Source organism: Carcharodon carcharias, chromosome 9, assembly GCF_017639515.1.
Source record: "Carcharodon carcharias isolate sCarCar2 chromosome 9, sCarCar2.pri, whole genome shotgun sequence".
Taxonomy (NCBI): domain Eukaryota; kingdom Metazoa; phylum Chordata; class Chondrichthyes; order Lamniformes; family Lamnidae; genus Carcharodon; species Carcharodon carcharias.
This window is the reverse complement of record NC_054475.1, coordinates 104,561,193-104,574,020: the sequence shown is the minus strand read 5'-3', so window position 1 is coordinate 104,574,020 and position 12,828 is coordinate 104,561,193. Positions and strand designations below refer to the sequence as shown.

The window sequence follows — 12,828 nt, the reverse complement described above, 5'->3', positions numbered from 1 at the left end:
CTGTCGTGTTGGACACAAATGAAGAACTTAATCAGCCTCAGACATCACGGAACTGGGTGCATTTTGGGGTATGAATTCTACAGTATTCCCTGGCTCTGGAATTATACCCCTTTAGCCATCTGTTCCCCAATGTTATGCTCTCCATTGGGTATATTTTGAAACATTTGAGCAAAGGGCAAGGCGGGAGAATTTCAGAAATACCTGTAGTCACTAAAAAATGTTCTTGATGCAATTTATATTTTATCTAATAAGCAACTGACAGCAGAAAAGACTGGAATCAGCACTTCAAGGGATCTTTTTGTTGGTTTCACAGTCAGTATAACAGTCTATATGGTCAAAGGATATATTAGGTGAAAAGTAGATATCAAAAGGGTAGATTGTCAACTTATTGCTCGAGCACAAAACTGGCGTTGTGAGTCAGTCGCATTATAGAAACCACCTAATTTTCATTTCCTTTGGCTTCAGTAGGCAGGCAATCTGTAATGCCAGCTTTATGCCTGGGGCAGCAAATGGGAAATCTACAACCCTCTCCCCTCACAATCACTACACACATCTCAACTCTTCATAATCATCCATCTCAGGTATATCAGAGCATGAGGTTGGTTTTATTTAGTATAAATAAAAACATTCCCTCTATCCTTTGCCCACTTCTCCCAAGAAAAGTTTAAACATATAATAACGTACAGGTTGGTTTTATTTACATTATATTTCATTGACCAGACTGTTTTACACAGGAAAATACAAAGGTTGGGCATGTTATCCACATAATAATTGAAGAACTGCTGTCAGTTTACACAGGATAAGGCTTAAGTGCATTATTTGCATTGTCCTGTGGGTAACAGGGACAGCATTGTGCACAGTACACAGGCTGCGGTGTGTTACACACTGGATAATGGAAAGATTGGGTGTGGCAAACACAGGATAATGAAAACATTGGCCATGTTGCAGACAAGATAATGGAAAGACTGGACACGTCACTCTATGGCTAAGCATACTGGCACTGGGACTTAAATATGTTGCCTTGGCTTAGAGTGTCAAGATAAAATTCATGTCCATTATGATTGATTGAAACCTTTAAGATCCTGAAGGGTCTTGACAGAGTGGCTGTGGAGACTATGTTTCCTCTTGTGGGAGAATTTAAAACTAAAACCCATTGTTTAAAAATAAGGGATTGCTCATTTAAGACAGAGATGAGGGGAATTTTTTTCTCTCAGAGAGTTATGAGTATTTGGCACTCTCTTCCTCAAAAGGCAATGGAAGCAGAGCCTTTGAATATTTTTAAGGCAGAGCTAGGTAGATTCTTGATTAACATGGGGGTGAAAGGTTATCGGGGGTAGACAGGAATGCGGAGTGGAGGTTACAATCATATCAGCCATGATCTTATTGAATGACGAAGCAGGCTCGAGGGGCCAAGTGGCCTACTCCTGCTCCTTGTTTGTATATATATATGTGGGACGGACATCTAGCCATTCTGGTGGGTGGTGGAGGGGTCGTGGGGCAGTGTTGTACTTACATGTACACACTCAAAACTTTTGCAGTGTTAATTTTTTGTCACAGATGATTTAGTTCCTAATGCTAATGATCCTTTCAACTTCTATCTGTACATACACGCAAGAGAAGGTTACTCGTAAATTGCAGTAAACATTCAATAAGTCAGGGAACAGGGATCTGGAGAGGTCAAGGATCAGTTTTGGACATTTTTCAAAGGGGGTATATTAAGCAACATACCGTTATTACTTTTGACACTGCTGCCAGGGCCTGACAGTGTTTATTATCATCTGTGTTCATGCTTGGAATCAAAATAAATACTTATTTAAAGCAGAGAGCTAAACAGTCACTTAACTGAGTTTTGCCTTCTCCATCTCTGCCTGTCCATGTCTCTGGCTGTCATTATCCAGGGCCTCCAGAGAGGTGAATGACTGTAAGATGGATAGAGAAATGACAGTTGTATAAAACAAATGGAAGAGCAGAAGCAGCTCCCTGTCTCCAGGAGCAAAGCAGCAGAGTGAGAAAATCTTGCCTTCACAGCACGGAAACATTCTTAATGTTGCAGGTGAAAAGTACACGTTGCAAGGAAAAACACAGGGACACAATACAGGAGAAGCTGCATTCATGTGCGTGTACAATTTAAGGAATATTTGAATTAAGAACACAGCTTTGCTTAAAAAATATCTGCTCTCACACTTTTGTCTTGCCCTTACCCAGGTCACTGTTACCATATCACACAATCCTTGAATCATTGGAAAAATAATAGCCAGGGCTTAGTAATGGTAGTGTTAGCTTGGTAGATCATGACTTTATATGATTATGTAAAACAGGTGACAGCAAGTCAGTTGAAGTCAAAGGAAATAAAGATTGGAAGAGCTGTAGAATAGGCTACTGACTCACTATCTCCCATTTTAGACTATCGCTCTAATTTCAGATATTTTCTCAATCTATGTTAAACTGTTACTTTGCTTGGGGCAAATTCCTTGAATCCAGGATGCTGCAAACAAATTAAATGATACATGTCCTTTGAACAAAGTTTCAAATCCATGCTCAATAGATTTAATCAAGAACTAATTCCTCTGAAGACTCATTTGTTTAATGTAGCTCCTGGTCTGGTACAGATTCTCCAGCCCAGGTAGATCCCAGATTTACAAACACTCTTCAGCAAGGACAATGTTTGGCCTTTTCCCTAGACAAAAACATCAGCCAGGATTTGGACTCGATATCACTGTCCAGTGACTCCTGCTGGATGGGGAGTGAGGGCTGGATCAGACACAGCTGTGATTCCCAACATGGTCAAATAGTCTGTTGCCAATTACTATTTAAGCCCACCCATAAAATGAGTTGGAACTAGATACCAGCATGCTGCCAGTAAACATGAACCATATGTCAGCAAGAAATAATTTGACTTCAAATCAGAAGGGGACAAAATTAGACTAAAAAAATAGCCTTTTAATAATATGGCTGGCACAGAAAGGGTGGGTTAAAGAACATTGGTGGATTTAAGAGGAGCAAGGCACAAAAAAAATCTAAAAACAGACTGGCCACTGATGAATGATCAAATCAAAAATGTAAAATACTCAAATATAATTAAATTTATAAAGTTAGTTTGCAATGGAAACAACTTGACAATCAAGTTCTATTCTAATTTAGTAGAATTTTATTTTAACTATTTTGTGATTAACTGTTTTATTATATGAAAATGAAAAGTGACTCTGAAACGTGCCCCCTTTCTGTAGAGTAGAAATGCATCTTACCTCCCTGGGCTTTCCCAAACCTGTTGGGTTTGGGGGAGCCTGATGTCTTGAACTGGACTGTCACAGAGGTTCTGAACTGACAACAAAGCCATTTCCATAACTCTCGGCAGATCTTGACTAAAAACCTTACAGCTTCTCAAACGTCCCAGCAAACGAAAAGCATTTATTGCAAAGCTTTCTGAGCCCTTTCTCTCGGCAGGCTAATCTTTGGCTAGCTCTGAGCTCTGTGAGTTACAGGACCAGACTTTTATAACTTCTTTCTGAAAGGAGTTCATGCATAATTCCTGCTGCCTTTCTGCATCCCTGGGGGTTCAGTGTGAAATTTAGCACAGTTGAATAAACAGGAGCCCAGTGGGAAGAGAGAGATATTTTGGAAGAGGTAGTGATAAAGAAACTGTGAAGAGGAATGTTTAGGCACCATCTGTGTCAAAACCCCAGGTCTTAGGGCAGGGCTGTTAAATACAATTAATGAGGATATTAGGGGCCTATTTGCTGTTTAAAGGGAGAGTGGGGAGAGGTGGGAGTTCAAATAATCTTTTTACTGCAAGCATCTATAGAACTGATATACAATGAGGCACATGTGGACCATGCCCAGATATTGTTCCCGACAATCACAATTTTGCAGTAGTATGGACAAGATAGATTTCCTCCCCTTTTAAAGGCATTTATTGTGATCCATATTGGAAAAGCATCAAATACATCAAAATTTTGTTGCAACATGATTGACAATGGCACTGAAACATGTGGGAATGACTTGGAGGAGCATTGTTGGTCCATAGTTTTACCATAATTGCAACAAGGATGGTTTTCACCACAATAGAAATTTTGCATATATCAGTGAAACCTGGTGCCAACCTCTCGATCAAAGTTCTCATCTTTTGTTGTGACTTAAGTCAAAAGGGGACGGGCAGAGCAGGAGTTGAGATCAGTATTTTTGTTCCAATCATTGCTTTACTAATAACTAATGCAGAAGATGCCTACAGATGATTCCTAATGCAGAACACTCATTAGACCTCAGTTGGAGTATTGTGTTCAGTTCTGGGTGCCACTTTATAACAAGGATTTGAACACATTGGAGAGAGAGTGCAGAAGAGGTTTACAAGAATGGTTCCAGGGATGAGAAACTTCAGCTATGACAATAGATCGGGGAGTTTGGGATTGTTCTCCTTGGAGAGAAGAAGGCTAAGAGCAGATTTGATACAGATGTTCAAAATCATGAGGGGGCAAGACAAAGTAGACAGGGAGAAGCTGTTCCCGCTCGTAAAAGGATCAAGAACAAGAAGGCACAGATTTAAAGTGATTTGCAAAAGAAGCAAATGTGACATGAGAAAAAACTTTTTCACAACAGAGAGTGGTTCGGGTCTGGAATGCACTGCCTGGAATTTGGTGGAGGCAGCTTCAATTGAGGCATTCAAGAGGGCATTAGATGATTATTTGAATAGAAGTAATGAGCAGGGGTACAGGGAAAAGGCAGGACAATGGCATTAGGTTATAATGCTCATTTGAAGAGCTGGTGCAGACACGATGGGCCTAATGGCCTCCTTCTGTGCCATTAAAATTCTGTGATTCTCTGATTCTGTAAAGTAGAAAATATTGGAGGGCAGATTTTAGTTTTGCCCTGAGGTCCAGTATCACCATAGTAAGGTACGCTAATTATCAGGCTGCACAGTTCTGACAAGAAAATTTAAGCTGTAATGTGACACAAGCAGCAATTTATCCACACTCCATCCATGGATCAAAGTAAACATGAACTTGCAACCTAGCAACAAGTAGATAAGTTGCTAAATCTCATCACATACTTCGAATTATAAATGCACCAAGATGATATCTCCATTTCTCTGAGATTGCCAAATTGTGCTGTGGCCTTGTGACTGCTAAGAATTATGTCAAGTCTGCCTAAACTTCTTTCATCTTGCACTTTGTATAGCTTTGTACAGCAGAAAGAATGTTTTCATACCATGATTTTGGGTGGGTTTTGGGTAAAAATTCTAATCTGTTCAGACACCTAACCCATCTGAGCCCCAGCATCAAATGGTATCTATGGATAGAGGACAGGATCAGGGGTGATCCGCAGCTGGATCTTGTGACAAAAATTTTAAAGGGCAGGATTTCCCGGTCAGCGAGCAGGGGGCGGGGTTCGCTCACCAATACGTAAAATGACGCAGGATGACATCAGGCAGAACTCCCAACGTCACCCTGCATCATTTCAATTTTCAGGTTGGTGGGGCTCAGCCGAACCAGCTGTGCACCCGCCGACCTGTCAACAGCCTATTGAGGCCATTTAAAAAGTAATTGCAGTGGTTTAAGGACCTTAACATTGGTGGGCAGGCCAGGAGCCCTGTCGGGCTTCAGAGAAAGCATGAAACCTCATCCACGGGCAGGATAAGGTTTCATGTAGGTTTTTAAAAACTTAATAAAAGTTTAGCTAAAAGTGATGGACATGTCCCAACTCATGTGACAGTGTCACATGAGGGGACATGTCAGGGAAATTTTATTTTTCTATTTTTAACATTTCTTAACATTTTTACATTTGGAGCCGATCTCCTTGAGGCAGCACTTAACCTCGGGGAGATGAGTGTGTTCTTTCACACATATGCAGCTTAGGGAATACCCCCCCCCACCCAAACCACACGGGGAGCACATAGGGCTTTCTGGCGGACATCACGCTGGGCGGTTGGGGGCACCAATCAGAGGCGTGCCTGCTCCTGAACTCCCCCCCGATGGGGCGAAGGTTCTACCCAAAATGTTATTTCCCACCCACCTCCCCAAAAAAGGAGGCTGGAGGAATACCAGAATAGTAATAGCCACGATGCATTGTGCAACCTAAAATGAAAGAACCCGCATTTATATAATGACTTTCACAACCTCGGAACACCTTAAAGCACTTAACAGCCAATTAGATTCTTCTGATGTGTATTCACTATTGTAACATAGGGAGCATAACAGTCAATTTGTACACGGCAAGGTCTCATAAACACCTTCAAATAGTGCCATAGATTCAATTACATCATCATGACAGGCCCGTCCAATATTGCAGCACTGCTACAACCAGCTCATGTCTGGAGTGAGGCTTGAGCACAGAATCCTCTGCCTCAGAGACAATCATGCTACCAGTGAACCTAGGCTGACACACAAAGGGCAGAATTTTGCACTTGGCGTGCAGGATCGGCGGGGGCAGGTGGGGGCAGTCAGGAAGCCAACCGCTGCCTGCGATCGGCAGAGTTCCATGATTTTATGCGGGTGGGCCAATTAAGGCCCACCCAGCGTGATATGCAAGCAGCAGCACTGAACACTGCCTGTGTGGGCAAGTGGAGGAGTGCGAGCAGGCCTAGTGCGAACTTCACGCATGTACGCGAAAGAATGCTGAATAATCTCCCTGAGGCATGGAGCTCTCTCAAGGAGATCAAGAATATATTGAAAAAAATTATTGAAGAGCAGAAAAATTTAATGAAACGTGTCACCTCATGTGACTGTCACATGAGCAGGGACAAGTTTTTAATGAAAAATTAAAGTTTAATTTCATTTGTATTTGATTTTGGAAACCTTATCTCGCCTGTGGATGAGGTTTCCAAAAAAATGCAAAGGCCGCTTGACCTTTTTGCCTGCCTGTCAACCGTTAGGTTGGATGGGCAGTGAAAAATTTAGGACAATTGATTACTTAATAGCCTTAATAGGCCTTTAAATTGTCAGCGGGCGCGCTGACCGAACTATCACGTGACTGCACATTGACGTCAACCCGCTCGGCCAACATCATCATGCATCATTTCACGCTTGGCCGGGTCGGGCAAGCGCCCACCCACCAAGCTAAAATTTCTACCCAAAGGCTAAACTGATGATTCCATTTCTTTTTCCTTCTCCTTATATTAATAGCATGTGTTAAGCTTGCAATAAACTTTGTTTCTTGCCCTGTTTGGATGTGAGTGCAATGATCCCCAAGCATCTCAGGGGATCAGGCAGTCTGTCAGATATAACTCTAACACTTAATCATTAAGCAGGAATGAGCCTCTCCTTGTGAGATGCTCCCTTGATGTCATTTCAGACTCAGCTGGATCCCTGGGCTGTTTACACTGGATGGTTGAAAAGTGGTTAAGCATTTCATTCCTTCAAATCCAGCATCAAAGCAGCCTCCAAAGAGTCTAAACATTTATTATCCCCTAATCTGAAACTTTCTGGAACCCTCACTGAGGAACAGTCTAGCAGTGCCAGAGCAAGAGTATAATGTGTTTCTCCGTTAATTCTCATTGCAAAATACATCTTCAAAATTAAGACCATTAATGTGGCTGGAGCCATGTGGTAATCACATTAACTACAATTGCATCTGATGCTTCAATATGTCATTTCAGTCCCTGCCTGAGGTGTAAAGGGAGTCTCCCAAATCTATGTGAGAATCAGTTTGTAAAACTGTTACATGCCTAACTAGAAAACAAGCTGAAAGCCCTTCCCCTCACACTAAAATGAATAAAGATCTTTTGATGAATAGTATTGAGATGTTACACTAGAATGTGGCTCATCACAATTTAGGCTGAAGGGATACTCAATATTCCATCACTCGCATTGTTTGAGGCAAAAAATTAATGTATGCCGAGTATAATAATAGAGGGATGTAAGTGTTGAAATCGTAAGATTCATTTTCTAGCGAGGCAGAGGGCGTGGCTTAACTAGCACTTTATTTGGTGCATCTTCTAACCTTTTGGAGCCTACGGCGATTCTGACTTTAAAGACAAAAATAGTTTATCCTGAAGAGATTACTAAAGCAACAAATCTAAAAGTGGAATTCAACCCAACTTTATGCAGTCCAATTATTTTCATGAGGAATTTAACTCCAGATACCTAATTTTAATTGTGACATGAAAATTTTTACAACACAAACCCACAACAATCCTTATTGGCAGTACATTCAACAATCACAAGACAGAACCAGCTCGCTTTTGTCATCCCTGCAGTGGACTCTATGACAGCTGGTATATTACCTGAATTATAACATGTTGAAATAAACTTTTAGGGCTAAATATTTGTTTGCCTGTTTTTTGAGCACATGAATTTGTGATTCGCGACCTGCCCATATCTCCAGGACAGCTACCTCATGTTAGTAAATACTAACTGAGCTAAGTAACTCCTAATTGACACTCGTGATGCTGGCTGCCTCTGCACTCAGCAGGGAACTGAGCAGCATTGTGCTGATAGCATGTGGTTGGCGGTCTAGTCCTCTTAAAGGAAAGTTGCACTGGATTATAGGAGGTGTTTGCTAAATACTTTGTTGCAATTCTAAAGAAGAAAAATGGAACACTGACAGAGAATTCCAAAGATTCACAACCCTCTGGAAGAAAAGATTTCTCCTCAGCACTTTCCTAAATGATCAACCTCTTATCCATGCTCTAGATTGCCCAGCCAGCTAAAGCAACCTCTCAGTGTCCTGTCATGTCCCTTCAGAACCTGTATGTGTCAATAAGATCACATCTCAGTCTTCTAAACTCCAGAGAGTGTACCCAATGTATTCAACCTCTCATCGTAGAAAAAACATCTCAGTCCAGGAACCAATCTAGTGAACCTTCTCTGTATCGCCTCCAGTCCAAATCATCCTTTCTTAAATATTAAGGCCAAAAATTCTTAAATATGGAACTACAATACTGGCACCTACATGACAATGTGGAAACTTGCCAGGTATGTCCTGTCCACCTAAGGCAGGACAAACCCAATCCAGCCAATTACCACCTCATCAGTTTACTCTCAATCATCTACAAAGTGATGGAAGGTGTTATCGGCAGTGCTATCAAACAGCACTTACTCAGCAATGGCTTGCTTACCAATGCTCAGTTTCAGTTCTGCCAGGGCCACTTGGCTCCTGACCTCATTACAACCTTGATCCAGACATGGACAAAAGAGCTGAACTCAAGAGATGTGGTGAGTGTTACGGTCCTTGACATCAAGGCAGAAATTGACTTTATGTGGCATCAAGGAGCCCTAGCAGAATTGAAGTCAATGGGAATCAGGGAGAAAACTCTCCACTGATTGGAGTCATACCTAGCACAAAGGAAGATGGCTGCATTTGTTGAAGGCCAAAGATCCCAAGTCCAGGACATCGCTGCAGGAGCTCCTCAGGGTAGTGTCCTAGGCCCAACCATCTTCAGCTGCTTCATCATTATAAGGTCAGATGTGGGATATTCGCTGATAATTGCATAATGTTCAATGCCATTCACGACTCCTCAGATACTGAAGCAGTTCGTGTCCACATTCAGTAAGTCCCTAACAATGTCAGGCTTGGATTGATAAGTGATAACTAACATTCACATCACATACGTGCCAATGAGAAAGAATATAACCATGTACTCTTGGCATTCAATGGCATTAACATCGCTGAATTTCCCACCATCAACTTCCAGGGAGCTTACTATTAGCCAGAAACTTATTATGGACTAGCCATTTAAATACTGTGGCTACAAGAGCTGGCCAGAAGCTGGGAATTCTGCAGTGAGTAACTCACCTCCTCACTCCACAAAGCCTATCTACCATCCATAAGGCGCACGCCAGGTGTATGCTGGAATACTCTTCACTTGCCTGGATGAGTGCAGCTCCAACAAGCCTCAAGAAGCTTGACACCGTCCAGGACAAAGCATCCCGTTTTATCAGCCCATCCACATTCCACCATCCTTCATGGAATTAAACATTCACTCTCTCCACCACAGGCACACAGTGGCAGCAGTGTATACCATCTACCTGATGCACTACAGGGACTTGCCAAGGCTCCTTTGACAGCACTTTCCAAACCCATGACCATGACCAGCTAGAAGGACAAGGGCAGTAGATGCATGGAAACATCACCACCTGGAAGTTCCCCTCCAAGCCACACACCATCCTGACTTGGAAATATATCACAGTTCCTTCACTGTCACTAGGACAAAAACCTGGAACTCCCTCCCTAACAGCACTGTGGGTGTGCCTAAATGAGATAGATTGTGTTGGTTCAAGAAGGACGCTCATTATTTCTTCTCAAGGGCAGTTAGGGAAGGACAACAAATGCTGGCCTTGGCAGCGAGGCTCACATTCAATGAAAGAATGAAAGAATACTGCACACATTGCTCCAGGTGTGGTCTCACCAAAGCCCTGAGCAACTAAAGCAAGACCTCCTTATTATTGTACTTCAATTCTGGCAATAAAGGCCTACATGATATTTACCTTCCTAGTTGCTGGCAATACCTTCATGCTAACTTTCTGTGTTCATTGTACAAGTACGCCCAAGTGTCTGGGAACATCAGCATTTAAAGATTTCATGCCTTTTTTTAAAAATCTGCTTTTTTATTCTTGTTACCGAAGTGAATAACCCCACATTATACTCCATCTGCTGCCTTGTTGCCCACTCACTTAATCTGTTTATATCTCTTTACAACTTCTTTGTGTCCTCATCACAGCTTACATTCCAACCTAACTTTGTATTGGCAGCAAACATTGATACATTATCCCCTGTCTCTTCATCATTTATATAGATTGTAACTAGCTGAGGTCCCAGGGCTGATCATTATGGCACAACCTGACAACTGTTCATCCCTACTCTCTGCTTCCTGTCCATTCATCAATCCTCCATCCGTGCTAATATCTTGCCCTCACTCTGCCACCAACTCCATCTGGTGTATTAATCTTTTGTGTGGCATCTTATTGAATGACCTTTGGAAGTCCATGTATACTACATCTACTGACTCCACTTTACCTACCCTATTTGTTAAATCCTCAAAAAGTCTAATAAATATATCAAACATGGTTTTCCTTTCACAAAATCATGTTAGCTTTGACTGGTCGTACTATGGTTTTCTAAGTGCATTGTTAAGAGTTCCTTAATAATAGATTCCAACATTTTCCTGACAACTGATATCAGGCTAACTGGCCTGTAGTTCCCTGTTTTCTCTCTCCCTCCTTTCTTGAATAGTGGTGTCACATTTCCTAACTTCCAATCTGCTGGGACTGTTTTAAACTCCAGGGAAATTTGGAAAATCACAACCAGAGCATCTACTATCTCTGCAGCTACCTCTTTAAGAATCCTAGGACGTAAGCCATCAGGTACTGGGGATTTGTCGGATTTTGGTCTCTTAAGTTTCGCTAATACTTCTTTCTCTGCTAATTTTAATTACTTTAAGTTCCTGGCTCTTGTTAGTCCATCGGTCACCTTCCTTTCTGGTGCGTAACTGATGGCTTTTGCTGTGAAGATAGACACAAAATATTTGTTCAACATCTCTGCCATTTCCTCATTCTGTTTGATAACTTCTCTTGTCTCTATCTCTTAGAGGTCAATGTTTACTTTAGCTACTATTGTCCTTGTTTTACATTTGCAAAAATCTGTTTTTATATTTCTGGGTAATTTACTCTCATATACTATTTTTCCCCTTTTTAAAAACTTTCTGGTCAATCTTTGCTGATTTCAAAAACACACCCAATCCACAGGCTTACAATGGTTCTTTGCGACATTATAAGTCCCTTCTTTTCATCTAATACTATCCTTAACTCCCTAGCTAGCCACGGATGGATCTTTCTCATTTTTGTTTTTAATAGAATATGTCTGTTGAAAATTATGAATATTTTCTTTAAATATTTCCCATTGCTTATTTAACTCTATATTTCTATTTACGCCATCAACCTTAGCCAGTTCTTCCCTCATACCTTCATAGTTAGCTTTGTTTAAGTTTCTTTTTCTTGTTTTAGACTCGAGAATGTTATCTTCAAACTTAATATAGAATTAATTGTACTATGATCACTTTTTCCTAGAGGAACTTTTACTATGAAATTACTAATTAACTCATTACATAATATTACATCTAAAATAGCTTTTTCCCTAATCAGTTCCACCACTTATTGTTCTAGTGAACTGTCACAAAAGCATTCTTCTGACTCGCCTTCCTGACTACCTTTGTCAATTTGATGTATTCAGTCTATATGAAGATTAAAGTTCCCCACGATTACTGCATTGCCTTGTTACAAGTCTCAATTAGTTCTCACTTAATATTCTGTCCAATGGTATAACTGCTGTTAGAGGGATTGTAAACTACTCCCATCATTTTCTGACAGTTATTATTCTTAATCTCCATCCATACTGATCCCACTTCCTGATCTTCTCAGCCAAGATCCTTTCTTACTACTGTCCTTATGTCATCCTTTATTACCAGGGCCACTCCTCCTCCTTTACCATTCTGTCTGTCTTTTCAAATTGTTGAGTACTCTGGAATATTTATTGTCTAACCTTTGCCACCTTGGAATTATCTCATTGTAATGGTGATGAGAACAAACCCATTTCTCTCTATTTGTGCAATTTGTTCATTTATCTTTTTATAAGTGCTTTGTGCATTCAGATAAAAAGCGCTTAAATCAATTTTTACCACTATTTTTTGCATGTACCTTTTTCGCTGATGCACTATTATTGTTAAACTCTCTGTCCCCCCTGTCCCACTCTGCTTGTCTTTACTCAAGTTGCTACAAAACTCAGTTATGCTACAATCGCCAAAGAGAACAATAATCTTTAAAAAGATATTCGAATTTCCAATAACTGACAGGCAGGATCATACAAGATTTCAAGTTTTAAGACTTTTACTGGAACAAACAA

At 41.0% G+C, this 12,828-nt stretch overlaps 1 protein-coding gene across 1 annotated transcript in view; it reads right to left on the bottom strand.

The window, feature by feature from the left end:
• LOC121281762 (protein ripply1-like) overlaps window positions 1-1,915 on the bottom strand; it is a 28,592-nt gene extending 26,677 nt beyond the window's left edge. The window contains exon 1 of the mRNA XM_041194716.1: window positions 1,844-1,915. Coding sequence (XP_041050650.1) covers window positions 1,844-1,891 — 48 coding nt within the window. The 5' untranslated portion in view covers window positions 1,892-1,915. The remainder of the gene's footprint in view (window positions 1-1,843) is intronic.
• Window positions 1,916-12,828: the final 10,913 nt, after the last annotated feature.